The sequence below is a fragment of the Ascaphus truei genome, chromosome 4 (assembly GCF_040206685.1).
Source record: "Ascaphus truei isolate aAscTru1 chromosome 4, aAscTru1.hap1, whole genome shotgun sequence".
Classification (NCBI taxonomy): domain Eukaryota; kingdom Metazoa; phylum Chordata; class Amphibia; order Anura; family Ascaphidae; genus Ascaphus; species Ascaphus truei.
In genome coordinates this window covers 104,888,640-104,910,065 of record NC_134486.1, presented here as the reverse complement: position 1 = coordinate 104,910,065, position 21,426 = coordinate 104,888,640, and the positions used below count along the sequence as shown (strand labels likewise).

Sequence of the window (21,426 nt, the reverse complement as noted above, 5' to 3'; positions counted from 1 at the left end):
AAAAACAGGATCGACACCTACCTTTTTACCCAGGCATTTAATCAGTGAACCACAACCTGTCCAGCATTTAACAACTACAGTATTGTTCCATCCTGTATTGTATCTTTCCTTGTGTTTAGTCTCGTGTATAACCTTGTAACACCCTTTCCCCCCCTTTACGGAAGATCTGCATGCTACGTGTGTACTGGTGCTGGTTAGCTCACCTGCTGTAGGCCAGGAAGCCGGAGTCTCCACGGGTGGTAGTGGGAGTAGCAACGGGACAGGCTGGTACTTCTTCGGTGCAGCGCCTCCATCCTGTAGGGTGCTGCCGGAGGCAGAGAGTAGTCCCTACAGGAACACCCTTTTCCAGTAACAACAGAGGCTAGGAACGGTTCACCATTTATTTGGCAGGCCAGGACCCGAATCCTTCTCTTGAAGACAGGTACTTTTTACACCCATCAGTCATGTAACATCTTCTCTAGCATCTTGCATACTGTTACTTCCCTGACTAGGATCCCCCAAGAGCTTGAGGCCCTTGAGGCTAGTCACCACCCCCTTACCCCCTGATGGGGTAAGGCAGATACCGCCTCATCTGCCCCTGCCCCAAACTGGGCAGGTTTTAGAGGATGTACCGATGTCACACCATACTACGTGCGACCCATTAACGCCCCCCCCCCACCCCCACCCCCAAATAACGCTCCCAACTGCCATCCAGCCTGCACCTGGCTATGGCAACAATTTATCTAGTGTGCCAAGGGACTCACATCCTGGCCCATGTGAAAGGGATTTAACCCCAGCACTGCCTTCACTTACCAGGACTTACATGCCAGGGCCGAGGAAAACATAGCCAGGGGCACTAGGCTGCACCTTAAATGTTTTCTTGCTTTTCCCTTTTTGTAACTGTCAAGTGCTTTGAGTCCCTTTGGGAGAAAAGTGCTATATGCATAAAGTTATTATTATTATTTACTGAATATTCCCCTGTAAATAAATGCACTCCTTTTCATCTGGCTTGGCACAAGGTCTCCAGGAAGAATCCACTAGTGCTTGGGTCCCCAACCTTTTTGTGCCCATGGCACACTTGAGAGTTTAGGAGAATGGTGGGCACCAACCAATTAATGCACGTACGCACATACACCTCTTTCTCTTTCCTTCACACCCCCACCTGTCTCTCTCACCCCCCCCCATCTCTCTCTCCCTCACCCCCACCTCTCTCTCCCTCACCCCCCCTCACTCACCCCCCCTCCACTCATGTCCCCCACCTCTCTCCCCCCTTACGCCCCCACCTCTCTGCCTGTCATGCCAACACCTCTCTGCCTGTCACGCCCCCACCTCTCTCTCTCCCCCCAATACACATAGCCCCTCCCCAATAAACAATTCCTCCATCAATACACATAAAACCCCCTCCCACCCACCATTCACTTAATAGCCCCGCATACAAAACACACCCGCACTTTTTACCTGGAGACCTTCAGTGCCGCACCGAACAGCCCAACTTCTGTAGCGAGGCCGGGCCTGCTGTAGGGGGGTGAGAGAGAGGCCGGTCCCGCTGCAGGAGGGGTGAGAGAGGCTGGGCATACCGCAGAAGGGGAGAGAAAGGCTGGGCCCACAGCAGAGGGAAGAGCAGTTGTCCCGGCTTTCCTCTATCGGGCGGCCCTGGGCACCCACACAAAGCTTGGAGGGCACCATGGTGCCCACGTGCACCGTGTTGGGGACCCCTGCACTGTGGATATCGCAATAACAGGCCCTACTCTGTCAAACTATAAAACACAAGCACTCGCAGTTCAGGCAGTCTTTGCTTCTCTGGTACACAGCCCTGACATGACCTTGTGGTTCGTAGAAAGAAGCATGCAAAGCTCCAGAGTTCTGCAGTTCCCATTATGAGCTGCAGGCAGTCTCTCGGGTCTCTGCATCTTTCTGACTTCTCCCAGGGCAGTTAGCAGCTACTCAGCTATCTGCAGCTCAGCAGACATCAGCTCCTCAACTACAGATGTAGCAGACTTTTTTGCACCCATTAACGTGATGCGTTTAATGCTAGCGCAATATCTAATGCACACATTGTCACATCACTATTAAAAACAATCATTATGCATGCGTTATCTGCAAAATAAAAAAGCCCACCAAACCTTGCTGGTCCCCCAGGCCAAAAGGAATCTGGAACGTCATTGGAAGAATTACTTTGCAACAACCGTGGTGGCCATCTTTAAGTGTCCAGGGAGAACACTTGCAAATAAACTGGTTAAAAATCCCAGTACCAAGGGCTTCGCAGAGCTGAAGATAACCTAGTGCGACTCCAGAGGACATCCCGGTTATGATTCTGTTAAAAAAAAACAAGAATACAAAATTGGTGGGATTGCTACTTTTAAGGTAACTGTGGGCACATTGAGCAAAAACTATTTACACAAAATACTAAATAAATAAAACGATGTGCTTTGTGCTGCTAAACTTCCGTCTTAGTGGGAAAAATGCTTGTTCTTACGTTAGCATATAACAACAGACCGGAAAGAAAGAACCTAGTAAGGGCACTCTAAACACATAGGTGGTATGGTGAACACTTTAAAACATACACTTTATTCAAATAATTTTAAAATAATGGGTGATAAAATAAGAATTGACGCGCGCGTTTCGCGTAGCCGCTTCCTCAAGGCAGTACTGTTACGCCGGTGCTGCCCGCAGACCAGACCCGTCCCTTCTACTGAGGTGAGGAACATATATGGGCACGCACCCGCAGCAAAAGGAGCGTGTCCGGAGTGTGGTGTTTTAGGCGTTGCCAGGCCAGGTGGTGTTAGCTAGCAATACTTGCCGGTACCGGTAAAGAAGTGCCGTCGTCGTTGCCGTTTAGCCAAGGTCAGGGATTGGAGAATTCCGGAAGGTAAAGAAGATGAGGGGGGCCAGGCCGCGGGCGCCGCAATCTCTGAATCCTCACAGTACCCCCCCCCCCCCCCCATCAGGGTCGGCTTCAGGACGATCTTTCCATGGTTTGGATGGAAACTTCTTTTGGGAGCGTTTGAGGAGTCCGGGGGCATGAATGTCTTTAAGGGGTACCCACGACCACTCTTCGGGTCCAAAACCCTTCCATGGACCAAGAAGTGGACCTTACCTCTCGAAAGACGGGAATCTAGTAAAGCCTTGACCTCGTACTCTTCGTTACCCTGTACAATCACAGGGTCTGGTTTAGAAGTGTGGTCCGGAAAGAGGCTACTGGAGATGAAGGGCTTGAGAAGCAAGGTGTGAAAGACATTCGGGATTCTCATGCTTTGAGGTAGTTGAAGTCGGAAGGAAACCGGGTTTACCTGTTCCACGATGGAAAAAGGACCCAGAAACCTAGGTGCCAATTTGGGGCAAGGAGTCTTGAGATGGATGTTCTTGGAAGATAGCCAAACCTTGTCCCCGGGTTTGTAGTTGGGTGCCGGTCGACGGTGACGATCAGCCTGGGTTTTAGGTGTGAAGGAGGCTTTTTGCAGTGCAGATTGAATTCTGGATCAAGAGTCTGGTAGGAGAGTGATGTGCTCGTCCACGGCTGGTACTCCAGAGGAGATTTTAGAAATAGTTAGGCGAGCCGGATGGAATCCGTAGTTGATAAAGAAGGGAGTCTCATGGGTAGACTCGTTCCTGGAGGAATTAAAGGCATACTCAGCCCAGATAAGTAATTCTGCCCAGTCATCCTGAGAGTTAGAGACGAAGCACCTTAAGTATTTCTCGAGGGATTGATTAACCCTCTCGGTCTGTCCGTTAGATTGAGGGTGATATCCAGAAGAAAAGGAAGATGAGATGCCCAGTCTCATGGTGAAATTCCTCCAGAATCTGGAGACGAATTGAGAGCCCCGATCAGATACGAAGGATGTAGGAATCCCATGGATCCGGAAAATCTCTTTGGAGAAAATATCAGCTAGGGCGGGTGAGGAGGGTAATCCTTTGAGAGGGATAAAATGTGCCATCTTGGAAAACCGGTCCACTACTACAAGAATGGTGTTCATACCATTCGACCTAGGCAACTCCACAATAAAGTCCATCGATATGTGTGACCAGGGACGCTCCGGAATAGGTAAAGGTAAGAGAAGGCCCTGAGGTTTCTGACGAGGAATTTTGTTACGTGTACATACCGGACAGGACCGTGTAAATTCGAGAATGGTTTTGGCCATATTGGGCCACCAGAAGGTGCGACGGATGAGATCCAAGGTCTTCTTGAATCCTGGATGTCCTGCCGAGTGGGCAGCATGTCCCCAGTCGAGTATCTCAGGAACGATCTTGGGATCTACGTACAAGGTGTCTTTCGGAACCTCAAGACCAGTCGGAAGATGTTTTTGTGATTTGATGATCTTCTCAAGATTCTTGAACGCCGCAACTGCTAGGATCCTTTGTTTAAGAAGGATGGACTCGGTGGTCTTTTCCGGTCTCTCTTCAGAAGAGTATTGTCTAGAGAGAGCATCCGCCTTGACGTTTTTTGTGCCGGGAATATATGACAGAATAAAATTAAACCTGGAGAAGAATAACGACCAGCGGGCTTGGCGAGGACCTAAGCGGCGGGCATTCTCGATGTACAACAGGTTTTTATAGTCCGTGAGAATCGTGAATGGCTCTTTTGACCCCTCCAGAAGGTGCCTCCCTTCTTGAAGAGCCAGCTTGACAGCCAAAAGCTCCCTATTGCCCACGTCATAATTTCTCTCCGCTGGAGAAAATTTTTAGATAAAAACCCGCAAGGGTGAAGTTTGTCCTGGGGAGAAAATTTCTGAGACAGAACCGCACCAGCCCCACAGTCAGAAGCATCAACCTCTAGGGTGAATGGAAAACTAGTGTTCGGATGTCGAAGGATGGGAGCAGAGACAAAGGCTTGTTTCAACGCTTTGAAAGCCGTGGCTGCCTCGGGTGACCAAGAAGCAGGATCTGCACCTTTTTGGGTCAGTGCCGTGATAGGAGCGATGATGGTGGAAAAGTTGCGAATAAATTTCCGGTAGTAGTTGGAAAATCCTAAAAATCGCTGAATAGATTTGAGGGAATTGGGTTGTGGCCAATCCATTACGGCTTTCAGTTTCTCTGGGTCCATGGCCAAGCCTCTGTTGGAGATAATGTACCCAAGAAAGGAAGTGGTAGACTGGTGAAAAAGGCATTTCTCCATCTTGGCAAACAACCGGTTCTCTCGGAGATGCGAAAGCACAAACTTCGTGTGGATGATATGGTCCTGTAAGTTTTGGGAAAAAATAAGGATGTCACCCAGGTAGACAATTACAAAGCGATTAAGGACATCCCGAAAGATGTCATTGATAAAGTCCTGAAAAACTGCAGGTGCGTTGCACAAACCGAAGGGCATCACTAGGTATTCGTAGTGCCCGCTACGGGTGTTGAAGGCAGTTTTCCATTCATCGCCCTCTCAGATACGGATGAGATTGTATGCCCCACGGAGGTCAAGTTTGGTAAAGAGATTGGCCCCCTGAAGTCTGTCGAAGAGTTCGGAGATGAGTGGGAGTGGATAACGATTTTTCACCGTAATATGGTTCAGGCCCCGGTAATCAATACACTGTCTGAGAGTACCATCTTTCTTCTTGACGAAGAAGAATCCAGCCCCCGCGGGAGAGTTGGAAGGACGTATAAAGCCCCGCTTTAAGTTCTCACGAATATATTCGTCCATGGCTTCTGTCTCGGGCAACGAGAGGGGATAAGATTTGGACTTTGGCAAGGTGTATCCAGGTACCAGGTAAATCGGACAATCGTAGGAACGATGAGGGGGTAAGAGCTCAGATTGCATCTTGCTAAAAACGTCCAAAAATTCTGCGTAAGGGGAAGGTAACTCCCTCTTAGGATTGGATGTGTTAGCTAGTAGGTGGAACGGATGTTCCGTAGACGAAGAAGATTCCTCTGACCTTGACCTCCAGACAATGGGATTAGGGGATACCCAATCGATGCACGGATTGTGCTTCTGCAACCAGGGCAGGCCAAGCGTGACCGGTGTACCCTGGGCATGAATCACGTCAAAGCCCAGGGTCTCTTTGTGGGAGTGAGAAGAAAGGGTGATTGGTCCGGTCTCCAAGAAGATATATGCCGGAGTGAGTGGCCGATTAACAATCCCGACCAAGGACGCGGGGGACTTCTTCTTAGAGAGTGGGATCTGATTTTGTTCAGAGGTCTGATCCATGAAGTTCCCTCCTGCGCCGGAATCGATAAATGCTGCTGTGGAGGTGCAGAAGGTAGGGCCAGAAAGGTAGATGGGAATGGTCAATTTTTTAGGGAGTTCCCTTCTGGATTGGGGACAATGAGATTTAGCACCCAGGGAGAGCCCCTTCGTACTCACTGGGTTTGGTCGTTTCCCGGAGATGGTGGACAGTCACGGGTACGCTGCTCAGAAGAGCCGCAATGATGGCACGACTCTCCGGTTGAACGAAATTGTCGTAAGGGTGCCCGAGGGTGCTGGACTCCGAGTTGCATCGACTCTGGGGCTTCCAGCGCAGGCAGCGGGGAGAAGATGGGTCTCGAGGTAGTAGAGAACCTGGAGAAAGGAGCACGGAAAGATGTAGACCGGGGTTGCTGACGCTGAGCGCGGCGTACCTGGAGACGCTGGTCCATACGAATGGAAAGGGTGATGAGGTCCTCCAGAAGTCCTGGCCTGGGTTGAGAAGCAAGTTCATCCTTCAGGGAGTCCGATAGGCCTTTCCAGAAGATGGAGACTAAGGCCTCCTGGCCCCAACGAGTCTCAGCTGCTATGGTCCTGAATTCCAAGGCGTATTGGGCTACAGACCGACGTCCCTGTGTAAGCTGCAGCAGGGAATTAGAAGCAGTCTCTTGTCGTGCGGGGGTATCGAAGACCTTTCGAAAGTCTCGTCTGAATCTCGGGTAATATCTGGACGCAGTTCCCAGATCGGGGAGGCCCATGCCAGTGCATTACCTGTGAGCAGACTGTATACATAGGCTACCTTTTTCCAACCAGTAGAATTCAACTGCGGAGCCATCTTGAACTGAATGTCACATTGGTTGAGAAAGCCACGACAAGCGTGGGGATCCCCTGCGTAGGGTTTCTGAGCCGGAATCTTCGGACCTGAGGATGAAGTGGATGTAGAATCTGACTGCGCCGGCAGTGCAGCCGCAGGTGGTGCCTGTAGAGAAAGGTCCTGTACCTGTTGGGAGAGGAGAGCCACTTGATCCGTTAAGGCCTGGATTTGTTGGTACATGGCCGTCATCATAGAGTCCACATCTGTCTGGTCTGCGTGTTGTGGGCTCGACATAATGTTACGCCGCTGCTGCCTGCAGACCAGACCCGTCCCTTCTACTGAGGTGAGGAATGTATATGGGCACGCACCCGCAGCAAAAGGAGCGTGTCCGGAGTGTGGTGTTTTAGGTGTTGCCAGGCGAGGTGGTGTTAGCTAGCAATACTTGCCGGTACCGGTAAAGAAGTGCCGTCGTCGTTGCCGTTTCGCCAAGGTCAGGGATTGGAGAATTCCGGAAGGTCGTTTGTCCAAGCAGGGGTCGAGAGCCAGAGATAGACGTCCGCCAAGCCAAGTCGTAACCTGAGAGAATGCCAGAGTAGTAATCCAAGTGGAAACTATGTAGAGCAATGAGTGAGTGGGAGTGTGACAATGGGGAGGATTTGGCCTGGGATTAAAGGGGTTACACCCCAATTGGCCACCCTCTAACCTCACCAGGGAGACAAGGGGTTAACTGGGCTGAGGCCCAGAAATGTGATTTAACCCTTGTTATAACCTGAAAATGTATATTCCACTGTTCCCCTGTTTTATTGTTATATCAGTGTCTGCATCACACACACACTAGGATCCATCCGGGAGCACAAGGGTTAATAGTTGTTTAGTGATTATAGCCCTTTGTGTAATTTTCCCGCCTTTTCAGGCACCATTTTGCAGTGTCCCATAGGCCGCCATTGGGCTCCATGTGTTTCAATGGCGAATCTTGCTGTTGGGTCCTGTTTCCTGAGAAGACCAGCAGATGGCGTCCGAGAGGAGGAGCGGCGGTTTCCCATTGTAAGTCAATGGGCCCATTGACTTCAATGGAGAATCCTCGAAAGAGCTTTCCAGGAACGAGTTGGCTGCCGTCCAAACCGCTTAACCGCAAAGCGGATACATTTTCAATAGGAGAGCTTTGATCACTTAACAAGTCAAGTTCAACGACAAGTGGCGTGGGAATAAACAGTTCTAGAGCACCTAGAAATAAAATTCTTTCTGCCCCTAGTTCCTAGACCTCCCCCCACTCGACCACAACCGGGTCCCCGTATCCTGGACCCCCGATAAGGGTCGAACCAAGAAGAGCGGGTCGCGCCATAGGTTCCAATGGCGGCGGCAGAAACAGCTCAAGAAAACGGCTAAGTGTCAAAAGCTGAAATTTGGGAATCCATAGCTCCGGTTCCGGAGGGTCCAGAGGATCAGGGTTTGGGGTATATGTAGTCACTGCTCCGGCATCGCTGCAGAACCATCCTTGACCCTCTTGGACCAACCCGACGGAGTATGGACCCCCTTGAAAGTTCAGGACTTTTCCCATAGTCTCCAATGGCGGCCAATCTCCATTGACCGGCTATGGCGGAAAACCCCATTGACTTCAACGGCGGCGTCGCCCCGTTGAAAGTCTATGGCGGCGGATTCCCATAGCCGCCAACGGCAGCGGTTTGCCATTGAAAGTCTATGGCGGCGGAGCCCGTTGTTTTCAATGGGGATTTAGTGAAAAACCGTGATTTAATTTACAGCGGAGTTTTTTGTATTAAAATAGGAAACGGTTTAAGGTGTATTTGTGTATCTCCGGTTCCGAAGGTCGTAGCAAGTCGCAAATTGGACCATAGGGTGTCCCAGTTCCGGCATTGAGAACTGAGAAGTTTAGACCTGCTGGACCCAACGGAACCGGATATTTTAATATGTTTATGTTTTATCTTTCATACTGTGTTCCAAGGTATGGGTAAAACCCAGAGGAAATTCCTTTGCATACCAGGGTAGCATATGGCCAGAAAGGTGACCCAATGTCTAGGACTTAAGTATGGTTCAAAGGATTTTGTCACCTCTACTGTTTACATGAGGACGGAGATTACTCAAACCAGAGCAGTCTTCAAGTGTTCCATTTCACACCTCACAACAAAGAATATCCTGCCAGGAATCCAATCTGGTAGACTTGCTGGCATTCCTGATGCAGATGAGGGGCTGCAGAAATGAGACCCCAGAGTGCTACTGCGCATGTGCCAACTAGCTGGGGGGCAGGGATCAAAATGTGTTCCCATGTTAGTGAGTGGCTGGAGGTAATTGAAAACCAATCACCTGTACTTAATGTTAAGGATAGGGCCACAAAAGGTATATAATCTGTGGTCAACCCTTTATCCTTTGTCTGTTCTATACCATCTTGATTGCTGAGAGAAACGCTATGCAATGCCTTCATGCCAGAGGTCTTTCATGTCTTTGGTGTCTTGATGACTATGAAGAGTGCTGTATGAACTGCCAGTCCAGATATGACTGTTTCATCATTTCCATTTTAAGTAAGTGTCCATATTTTGCCTGTTATTTGTATATCTGTTGTGTTCACCTTTATCAAGGAATAAATTATATTTTATCATATCTACGTCTCGTCCCAGTTCAAACCCAGTTATAAATATATATTATATTTTATATATATTTTGGTGTAACTTACAGCCTGCCATAAAGTCACCGTGACAGGCTTGTAATTAACTGGTGGCAGCGGCGGGATTGAACTGGACCTGTATTACTAGTGTTCTGCGGGATACTGTAATATAGTGGGAACTCGAGGGTAATTGCGAGTTCCTGGGACCAAAGATATTGAACACACAGTGTACAACATATAACACAAGATATGGCACCTCCTCACTGTTCCCCTACTTGTGAGAAGCATTGCCTCCAGAACCAAAGTGCCGGCCATCCGTCTGACTGGAGCCGGGCACCGAGACCGGAGGAGTGCATCAAGTCGGCGCGGGGACCAGCAGCCAGCAAGGCTGAGAGAGAGACAGCGATCGGTGAGCATGAAACCTGGCAGGCTGAGCAAAGATCCACAGCTGCAGCTGCTGTAACCATCAAACCGCCCGGAGAACAGGGAATGGACCCAGCTCTGGGACGGCAGAGACTTGTGGAGGGAGCGGGTGATCGCGGAGACCCCGAGAGTTTTACAGCCGGAGAGGTAACGGCCGCTGCGGTGGCCAGCCCATTTTCCCTGGAAGAACTTTCACTGTTGTCTGCGTGGGGAGGGATGTGGTCCCAGGCGGAGCGGAACGAGCTCCTGGGGCTGGCGTTGTCCCGACCCACTTACCCCCTCCCAGAGCCCGGCGCTCAAGCAACTCCGCTCTGGACTCCGTTGCCCCTTGCTGGGGTAAGTCCACCGGTGGCGGAGAAGCTCCGACAGGCGCTGCGGCACTGCCAACAAATGGGCCACAATAATGCCCAGTGCCCTGACCGTGCGCGGTCGGGCGAAGAAGCCCCTCAGGGCCAGTGCTCACGAGCTGCGGAAAAGATGACCCAGTTAGCGGCATCCTCTGATGGCTCTAGCCCAGCCGGGGCGACAACCCTCCTCGGGAGGTCTCCTGGAGAACCTGGACGGCTGCATCAGCAACAGCGGCGGAGAGCAGCGGCCATCCACCGGATCCCAGCGGAGAACTGGCGGAGAACCGGCGGAGAAGAAGCCGCCACTCCGAGCATCCTGCCGGCGGCAATTTTATTTGGGGGAGGGTTGGGGTGTGCGGGAGGTGGGTGTTTCACATGGTTTGGCGGAGTCGGCAATTCCCAGCGATGACCGGAGTCCCACAATCCACGCCGGCGACCCTGCATCAAAGCTGGGTACTGCTGCGGCAGTGTTACGCCGGTGCTGCCCGCAGACCAGACCCGTCCCCTGTGCTGAGGTGGGACGTAGGGATACACGCACCCGCAGCAAAGGGAGCGCGTCCGGAGTGTGGTGTTAGTGTTGCCAGGCCAGGTATAGTAAGGAAGACAATACTTGCCGGTACCGGTAGTAGAGGAAGAGTAGTTATTGCCGTTGCCAAGATCAGGGATTGGAGAGTTGCGGATGGTCGAAGGTATAAGCCGTGTTACAGGGATGCCAGAAGTCACGAAGTCCAAGTAGAGCCGAAGTCGAGAGCCAGAGGGGGTTGTCGTCCAATCCGCGTCAATACCTGAGGAGTCACTGAGAGAGTAGTCAAATCCTTCCATACAGAACTATGTCGAGCGACGAGTGATGGGAAGCACAGGCATGATAAAGCTGGGCAGGCCAATGGGAAAAGGGGGCAGGCCTGGAGGACTGCAAGGAGTCCTCCCTGATAGGAGGGAGGTGTTACAGCCCAGCTGAGTGTAGTCATTGATTTGCATGGAACTGTGTGATGCTCGGGGGCGACGCCTCACTGCAGGAGCAGTGGTTAAAAGTGCTCTGTTAGGCGTGTGCTCTGTAAGCTGGGAATGCATGCACATAACGTCTGGGGCTGGCGTGCGTGTAGGTGTGCGTGCAGGAGGGCGTGGGCGCGCCCGGCGCTGAGCAGAGGAATCGCCGAGGGGAGTGATCCCGCGACGGCGGCAGGGGCGAGGAGCCGTGGAGGCCGCTAAGGCAGGATTGTTTTGTGTGTCCAGGGGCTCCCTGCAGAGAGGGAGTGCTTTGTGTGGGAAGCGAGGAGAACGCCGATTCCTGACAGGCAGCTACCTGGGGCTCGCCCATAGCGGCGGCGGCAGAAGAGCCGCGATTCCGGCAAAGTGCCGGAGCCCTTTCTGAGTGGGGGGAGGGATAGGGATTGCGGGAGGGGGTTATTTTACCAAGTTTGCATGGAGCTGTGTTTCTCCACAAAGACATGGGACCCCGGTCCTGCATCGTTTCCCCTGTGCCAACCCCGGGTGCTGCTGCAGCGGCGACCCGTTGCTTCCCGGCCCAGATGATGCCGGCGGCGGCCACTCCAGTCCCCCTGCAATTGGGACCAACGAAGGCGGCGGTCTCTGCGGGGACCAGCGAGGTAAGCCAGACCAAGTCGCAGAGTGACCCTGACTTATTTGTTCCTATGACTGTACCCTGTTGTTTCACTCTAGGGGTGACTGGGGGGTGGCAGGAGATAGGGGCACCAGGGGAGGGGAAGGAAGGGCAGCTTGTAGGGCAGCTAGACTTCCCCATTACCCTGGCGGAGCAGCAAGGGGACTCTCAGTTAAGAGCCCCACTGTAGCAGCCTTGCTACGGGCTGGAGATATCAGGGGTTGTGGCAAAGTTAGACCACCCCCAGATTACCTGCCAGCCAGGAGCTAAGGTGGGTGCATCTGCACCAGCAACCCTGAGCTCATCCCCGGTAATGGGGAGACAGTGTCTGGGAGCCCTAGGATCCAGGTTAGGATTAGCTAGGGAGAAGCGGAGTGAGGGGAGGCTGCAGGTAGGTAGCCAGCATCAGTTCTCAGTGGGAGAAGAAGGGCTAGTGGTAGCCGGGGAGGGAAAGCAGCCGGTATGGCAGCTAGAATTCCCCATTACCCTTGCAGAGCCTCAGGGGGTGTCTCAGATCAGCAACCCCCTGTTGCAGCCTGGCTATGGGCTGGGGGTATCCAGGGCAGTGGCAAACTTGTGCCACCCCAGGGATACCTGCCAGCCAAAAGCTAAGGCGGTTGCATCTGGAGGGATGCCCCTGAGCTCATCCCTGGTAAGGGGGAGACAAGGTCAGGGAGGTAGGTGAACTCAGGTAGTTCCAGGGTCTGGGTTAGAATTGCCCAGGGAGGAGAGGAGTGCAGGTGGGCTGCCGGGAGGTAAGCAGCAGGCTGAGGTGCTGGGCCTAGGGGAGGCTAGGCAGGGAGACACCGTGGAGCAGGGGGAGATAGGAGGTCAGTGGGGTGTTAGGCAGCTGGCAGAAGCTAGGGATGGGCTAGGTAGGCAGAAGGTCGCTTGTTCTGACTGGCCAGGAGTGACCCCTCTGACAGGTTCCCCTGGGTTCCCAAAGGAGGGGCTGTGGGTAGATAGGCAGCCAGGGAGGAGAGTCAGGAGTATAGCAGAGCAGCTACAGGTGGGCACAGGGCCAGAGCAGGTAGGGTCCCTACAGGATAGTGACATAGCTCTTTCCCAGACTTGGTTGACAGGAAAGCGACGGTCTGTGCTGGATAGCTGGTCTCCTGCAGGTGCAGAGACATGCCATTCTCTGGGCAGTGTGCAGCCTGGTCTGCAACAGGGCCCCTTCACCATAGACTTGGTTCACCAGGCACTGGGTGGGAGGCAGAGGGAGGCAAAGGAGAATGCCCGGCAGCCACGGTGGAGCCCTGCTCCACAGGATCTGGACTTTACAATCCACTGTGGCCAGAACAATGTACTGGACAATGCCGGAGGACAATTTTGCCAGGCCAACCCCTTAGGACTTATTGAGTGCTTCAAGGGCGCCAGTGGTACCCCAGTGCCCGGGGGAAATGATTGGGGGACCAGGCACCCATTGAGCAGGGGAGGTGTGACGATGGGGAGGATTTGGCCTGGGATTAAAGGGGTTACACCCCAATTGGCCACCCTCTAACCTCACCAGGGAGACAAGGGGTTAACTGGGCCGAGGCCCAGAAATGTGATTTAACCCTTGTTATAACCTGAAAATGTATATTCCACTGTTCCCCTGTTTTATTGTTATATCAGTGTCTGCATCACACACACACTAGGATCCATCCGGGAGCACAAGGGTTAATAGTTGTTTAGTGATTATAGCCCTTTGTGTAATTTTCCCGCCTTTTCAGGTACCATTTTGCAGTGTCCCATAGGCCGCCATTGGGCTCCATGTGTTTCAATGGCGAATCTTGCTGTTGGGTCCTGTTTCCTGAGAAGACCAGCAGATGGCGTCCGAGAGGAGGAGCGGCGGTTTCCCATTGTAAGTCAATGGGCCCATTGACTTCAATGGAGAATCCTCGAAAGAGCTTTCCAGAAACGAGTTGGCTGCCGTCCAAACCGCTTAACCGCAAAGCGGATACATTTTCAATAGGAGAGCTTTGATCACTTAACAAGTCAAGTTCAACGACAAGTGGCGTGGGAATAAACAGTTCTAGAGCACCTAGAAATAAAATTCTTTCTGCCCCTAGTTCCTAGACCTCCCCCCACTCGACAACAACCGGGTCCCCGTATCCTGGACCCCCGATAAGGGTCGAACCGAGAAGAGCGGGTCGCGCCATAGGTTCCAATGGTGGCGGCAGAAACAGCTCAAGAAAACGGCTAAGTGTCAAAACCTGAAATTTGGGAGTCCATAGCTCCGGTTCCGGAGGGTCCAGAGGATCAGGGTTGGGGTACCTGTAGTCACTGCTCCGGCATCGCTGCAGAACCATCCTTGACCCTCTTGGACCAACCCGACGGAGTATGGACCCCCTTGAAAGTTCGGGACTTTTCCCATAGACTCCAATGGCGGCCAATCTCCATTGACCGGCTATGGCGGAAAACCCCATTGACTTCAACGGCGGCGTCGCCCCGTTGAAAGTCTATGGCGGCGGATTCCCATAGCCGCCAACGGCGGCGGTTTGCCATTGAAAGTCTATGGCGGCGGAGCCCGTTGTTTTCAATGGGGATTTAGTGAAAAACCGTGATTTAATTTAAAGCGGAGTTTTTTGTATTAAAATAGGAAACGGTTTAAGGTGTATTTGTGTATCTCCGGTTCCGAAGGTCGTAGCAAGTCGCAAATTGGACCATAGGGTGTCCCAGTTCCGGCATTGAGAACTGGGAAGTTTGGACCTGCTGGACCCAACGGAACCGGATATTTTAATATGTTTATGTTTTATCTTTCATACTGTGTTCCAAGGTATGGGTAAAACCCAGAGGAAATTCCTTTGCATACCAGGGTAGCATATGGCCAGAAAGGCGACCCAATGTCTAGGACTTAAGTATGGTTCAAAGGATTTTGTCACCTCTACTGTTTACATGAGGGCGGAGATTACTCAAACCAGAGCAGTCTTCAAGTGTTCCATTTCACACCTCACAACAAAGAATATCCTGCCAGGAATCCAATCTGGTAGACTAGCTGGCATTCCTGATGCAGATGAGGGGCTGCAGAAATGAGACCCCAGAGTGCTACTGCGCATGTGCCAACTAGCTGGGGGGCAGGGATCAAAATGTGTTCCCATGTTAGTGAGTGGCTGGAGGTAATTGAAAACCAATCACCTGTACTTAATGTTAAGGATAGGGCCACAAAAGGTATATAATCTGTGGTCAACCCTTTATCCTTTGTATGTTCTATATCATCTTGATTGCTGAGAGAAACGCTATGCAATGCCTTCATGCCAGAGGTCTTTCATGTCTTTGGTGTCTTGATGGCTATGAAGAGTGCTGTATGAACTGCCAGTCCAGATATGACTGTTTCATCATTTCCATTTTAAGTAAGTGTCCATATTTTGCCTGTTATTTGTATATCTGTTGTGTTCACCTTTGTCAAGGAATAAATTATATTTTATCATATCTAAGTCTCGTCCCAGTTCAAACCCAGTTATAAATATATATTATATTTTATATATATTTTGGTGTAACTTACAGCCTGCCATAAAGTCACCGTGACAGGGAGGACAGGCAATATAAAGTGCGGCTAACCAATCGAAAGTGGAGGCAGGCCTGGAGGAGTGCGTGGAGCTATAGGTCCACTTGATTGGCAGGCAGGTGAGAACTCTTATTTTGGCAGGGGGTCCTGTTCGTCTGCTGGGGGCGTGGTTTCACTGATAGAGCAGTGAATAAATTATCTTCACCCGGCGTGCGCTGTTCACGCTCGCGGCCGGGACACACGGCAGCCGCATGGGAGAGGGAAGAGCTAGCAGGAGCGAGAGACCACCGGGGATGGCCGGGAACCCCCAGAGCAGCAGGAGGTAAGTGGTGCCAGCGAGGGGCACGCACCTCAGCAGCGGGAGGTAAAGAAGATGAGGGGTGCCGGGCCGCGGGCGCCGCGATCCCTGAATCCTCACAAGTACAAGGGGGGCCCCCCTTGTAGTGCCTTGAGGAAGCGGCTACGCGAAACGCGCGCGTCAATTCTTATTTTATCACCCATTATTTTAAAATTATTTGAATAAAGTGTATGTTTTAAAGTGTTCACCATACCACCTATGTGTTTAGAGTGCCCTTACTAGGTTCTTTCTCTCCGGTCTGTTGTTATATGCACTTACCTAGGGAGCACCGACACATTTACATTTAGACAGTTGCGGGGGTTCCCTCTTTTGTTATCTTACGTTAGCATGTCAACTTTCAGATCCTCAAGTGTAGATTATAAGGTTTCATGAGCAGGGCGCTCACTACATACTGTATTGGTTTGCCTTCATTCGTTTTTATTTTGTGTGTCATTCTGTTTATTTAACTGTTCCCCCATTGTTCCGTGCTGCGGAATATGTCAGCGCTTTGTAAATAATTATTGCATTGCAAGAGGGCCACAGAATTTGCTTAAAACGCCCCCTTCTGATCATTTGCATTAACCTGAAGGACAGCGCATTACAAGCCCATTAATGCCCAGGATGGAAGTTTATAATCCACCCGGACATTCATGGATCACATTTCCCCCCCCCCCCCCCCCCCCCACCGTACCTCCGGATCATCCGCCCATCTTCCACACCTCTGGATCATCCACATGTTCACCGCACCTCTGGATCATCGACCCGTCCACCATACCCCCAGATCGTCATCCTGCCCACTCTCACTATACTTAGACAGCATGGCACACTGACCCTCTCTCTTGCCAGCATGTAATTCAATAAAGCCCTGCTCTCTGATTTGGCAAGGTTCTTGGGCATTACGGGCTATTAATTCCTGGAATTTTGATCAATTAGAGAGCAGGAATTTCATTAATGCCCAGAATTTTAAACTGTGTAGCGGCTATACTTTAAAGCAATTTATACTTATGAAGATAGGAATATCGAATGCTTTTTGTCATCAGATAACAAGTAGTCTACAAAGCAGCGCAAAATTCTCAATAGTTAAATCAAGTCTTCTTTAAACCATTGCAAACCTAAAATAAAACACTTCCCAAGAGGGAAAAAAAGGGTGTTTATTTAAATGTAGCCAAGGTCGCCCTTGGGCTACCAGTGAGTGTCCCCTTACCTCCGCGGCAGCTGCGGGTGCCAGGAGTGCGGTGGGAGGTGTGTAGTGGTTGCCCAGAAAAGAAAAAAAGTGCGCAGCTAATTGTTGAACAATATTAAATCTACTATTAAATATCAAGTGAATTGAAATATTAACCTCAACTTAAGAGGGTAAAAACATACAATAATCGTGTATACAGTGAGACGGCTGCAGCTGTAAGGGGTCAGGGTGGCTCAACACTCCGACAGACACTAAAACAGACAAGAAACAAAAACAGCGCAAAACCGCATGGCGAAGTATATCAAAATATTATTGATTGGTATAAAAGGTGAGTATTCAGCGTACATCAGGTATAAAGAACATTCGCATTGAGTGTATATAGCACAACTGGTTACCACACTGAAGAGGTATCAGGGAACGCTGGCGGTCTCAGTTGGAACAATTCGTGGAAACAGCTGCACGTCCTTGGTGGGGGGAACTGCTGAAACCTCGTTGGTCCGGTGATGTCGGTCAACAAGGGAGTACTCTCCTCCAGGAAGCCAAGTGCAGGCACACGTTGCGAGACCATGCAGCAAGCTTAAGCCTATAGGGAACCATGTTAAAAACGGTTTTTGAAGCAAAAAGTGGCACTGTGTGCTCATTTGCATGTCATTCCCCAGAATCCCTTGCTGCAGTGGAAGTGCTGTGTGCTGGGTGATAATGGTGAAAGGCGGGGTTGCAGACCTGTCTAAGACATGCAGATGAGCATACAGTTGTATTACATTTGCATATTTGCTTTGCTGTGGAGGGTTTTTGTCACTTTTTTTACTCACCATAACTTAACTCAGCGCACACACACACACCACCTTCCCCCCCAATCCCCCCCAATCCCCCCCCCCAATGCGGCAAGGAGGTTACAGCACTCAGTGGGTAACAAAAAATGTATTAAGCATAGCACAAAATGCCGTAATAAATGACTATATATATATATTTTACTATATTATATTATATTGGTACACCTAATAATAGGGCTCCTAGCACGTGCAGGGGTACAGGGGACTATATTATCTATCTATATATTTCTGAAAGCGTCTTATGTGTCTGTGTCTGTATGTGTCTCCCTGTGTCCCTAGCGGCAATCACATTGGACCTTGGGCCAGGCCAATGAGATTGCTCCCTTGGCCCGCCCGCCCCCGCACACCTCTCATTGGCCTGAGGAGGAGTGACGGCCCAAAGGTCACACACACACACTCACCCACTCACCCTCACACATCCCCCCCCATCACGTGCGCCGCCCTGCACCGGCTCTCGGACGGAGGGGAAGCGCGGCCCTCCTGCCCCTGCCGCCAACTTCAGGCTCCTCCCCCCTCGGTCTCAACCGGCTCCAGGAAAGACGGAGGGGAAGCGAGGCGAGGCGCGGCCCTCCTACCCCAGCCGCCAACGCTCCCTTACCTCCCCGGCGCTAACTACCCGGCGCTAACTACCCGGCGCTACCTCCCCACCGCTCCCTTACCTCACCGCCGCTACCTCCCCGCCGCTAACTCCCCGGCGCTCCCTTACCTCCCTGCCGCTACCTCCCCGGCCACTGTGGGGCCAAGCAGCCTCCTCTGATATGCGCCAGTCCCGCTCTCCACCACCTCTCACTCCGTGTGTGTGTGTGTGTGTGTGTGTGTGTGTGTGTGTGTGTGTGTGTGTGTGTGTGTGTGTGTGTGTGTGTGTGTGTGTGTGTGTGTGTGTGTGTGTGTGTGTGTAGAGACATTTTACCCCTGCCAACAATTTGTGCCTCACTTTCACCCCTACCCCTGCCCTTCACCCCCCCTACCCCTGCCCTTCACCCCCCCCCTGCGCTTCACCCCCCCTACCCCTGCCCTTCACCCCCCCTACCCCTGCCCTTCACCCCCCCTACCCCTGCCCTTCACCCCCCCTACCCCTGCCCTTCAACCCCCCCTACCCCTGCCCTTCACCCCCCCTACTCCTGCCCTTCACCCCCCCTATCCCTGCCCTTCACCCCCCCCTACCCCTGCCCGTCACCCCTACCCTTCACCCCCCCCTACTCCTGCCCTTCACCCCCCCCCTACCCCTGCCCTTCATCCCCCCCACCCCTGCCCTTCACCCCCCCTACCCCTGCCCTTCACCCCCCCCCCACCCCTGCCCTTCACCCCCCCTACCCCTGCCCTTCACCCCCCCTGCCCTTCACCCCCCCTGCCCTTCACCCCCACCCCTACCCTTCATCCCCCACCCCTGCCCTTCACCCCCCACCCCTACCCCTGCCCTTCACCCCCCACCCCTACCCCTACCCTTCACCCCCACCCCTCACCCACCCCCCTACCCCTGCCCTTCACCCCCCTACCCCTGCCCTTCACACCCCCCTGCCCCTTCCCTTCACCCACCCTGCCCCTGCCCTTCACCCCCCACCCCTACCCTTCACCCCCTACCCCTGCCCTTCACCCCCCACCCCTGCCCTTCACCCCACCCTACCCCTGCCCTTCACCCCCCACCCCTACCCCTGCCCTTCACCCCCCCACCCCTACCCCTGCCCTTCACCCCCCCTACCCCTGCCCTTCACCCCCCCTACCCCTGCCCTTCACCACCCCGCCTGCCCTTCACCCCCCCCCCCCCACGCCTGCCCTTCACACACCCCCGCGCCTGCCATTTGACTGACGCACGCACACAAACCCTGACAGGCGCACGCAGACACACCCTGACTGACGCACGCACACACCCTGACTGACGCACGCACGCACACAAACCCTGACTGGCGCACGCACACAAACCCTGACTGGCGCACGCACACAAACCCTGACTGACACACGCACACACACACTGACTGACGCACGCACACACACACACTGACTGACGCATGCACACGTACTGACGCACGCACACAACCCCTGACAGCCGCACGCACACAACCCCTGACAGCCGCACGCACACACACCCTGACGCACGCACGCACACACCCTGACTGACGCACGCACGCACTCAAACCCTGACTGGCGCACGCACACAAACCCTGACTGGCGCACGCATACAAACCCTGACTGACGCACGCACACACACACACTGACTGACACACACACACGTACTGACGCACGCACACAACCCCTGACAGCCGCACGCACACAACCCCTGACAGCCGCACGCACACACACCCTGACGCACGCACACACACACACTGACTGACACACACACACACTTACTGACACACACTGACTGACGCACACACACACACACTAACTGACGCGCACACACACACACACTGACTGACACACACACTGAGTGACACACACACACTGACTGACGCGCACACGCACACACACACTGACTGACACACACACTGACTGACACACACACTGACTGACACACACACTGACTGACACACTGACTGACGCGCGCGCACACACACACCCCCACACACACACAGTGACTGACGCACGCACACACACACACTGACTGACTGCCGCACGCACACACTGACTGACGCACACACAAACACTGACTGCCGCACACACGCACGCACACACTGACTGAGGCACACACACGCACACACGGACTGTGTGTGTGTGCGTCAGTCAGTCTGTGTGTGTTTGTGCGTCAGACTCACTGACGCGCGCGCACACACACACTGACTGACTGACGCACACACAATGACTGACGCACACACACTACATGAAGCTGTAAAGGGGGACAAACAGAGCTGTAAAGGAGGGAGGGGGGTGGGACTGGATTGATGTGAATGGGGGACAAACAGAGAGAGGGGGAGGAGAGAGGAAAGAGAGAGAGGAGCGGGAACATTACATCCCGGCCAACGCCGGGTCTCTCAGCTAGTATATATATATTGGGGGTTATTTATCACTCTGGTTGCAAAACTGTAATTGCCAACCTTACTACCTGGGGGGGGGGGAGGAGATACATTTATTTATATTTAAAGGTAATGATGCTGTAAATTCAGGGGACTGTAAAAAAACAAAGAGTGCCCCGCTATTGTCAGTGCTTTGCATTACATTAGCGTGCTCCACGCCTGTGCATTGCATGTGAGAATGTGCCTGCTCTGACTTCACCTGGCGCATGCGTAGAGCTGTCAGTAGCACCATGAAACCGGCGGGCGCTAGGACCTAGAGTCGCCTCACCAGGTGCAGCACTTGGCAGACTGTCCAAACGCAGTTAGTGAGCGTGACGTCAGAGAAGGGAGAGGTGGGAGGAGTCAATTTCAAAACTGGAGCCAAGATGGCGGAGGGGAGATTGCTGAGGAGCCGGACGCGGTTTGACAGGGCGACTGAGGACATGAACCACGTTGACGGCCCAGGTAAAACATCCAGAGAGGGAGCTCGGAGGGGTGGAAGCGAGTGTCAGTCATCGGCAAGCACGGGGTGAAGAAATAGAAGTGGCGGGAGGTCGGGCGCACGTTAGATGAAGGGAGAGATCGGAGCTCACCGGGACGCTGCGTGATGTCACGTCAACGCCCCCCCGGGCTGCGAAAGGGTTAAGGTGGCGCGCGCGACCTCTTTCCATCCCCAACCGTTGTAACAAACC

The 21,426-nt window shown here is 52.7% G+C and overlaps 1 protein-coding gene and 1 long non-coding RNA gene across 6 annotated transcripts in view; one reads left to right on the top strand and one right to left on the bottom strand.

The window, feature by feature from the left end:
• Positions 1–1,412: 1,412 nt before the first annotated feature.
• On the bottom strand, positions 1,413–21,411 carry LOC142492987 (uncharacterized). The gene is made up of 3 exons (XR_012800947.1): positions 21,024–21,411; positions 17,260–17,497; positions 1,413–2,293 (listed from the first exon to the last, which is right to left on the bottom strand). It is a non-coding gene; the product is annotated as an uncharacterized LOC142492987 (long non-coding RNA).
• The window catches only part of ATL2 (atlastin GTPase 2), a 55,523-nt gene continuing 55,165 nt past the window's right edge, over positions 21,069–21,426 (top strand). Inside the window, exon 1 of one of the 5 annotated variants that reach the window (XM_075596330.1) lies at positions 21,069–21,199. In XM_075596330.1, the coding sequence (XP_075452445.1) occupies positions 21,121–21,199 (79 nt within the window). In that variant the 5' untranslated portion in view covers positions 21,069–21,120. The remainder of the gene's footprint in view (positions 21,200–21,426) is intronic. The other 4 variants (XM_075596332.1, XM_075596333.1, XM_075596335.1 and 1 more) reach the window with 4 other exon arrangements.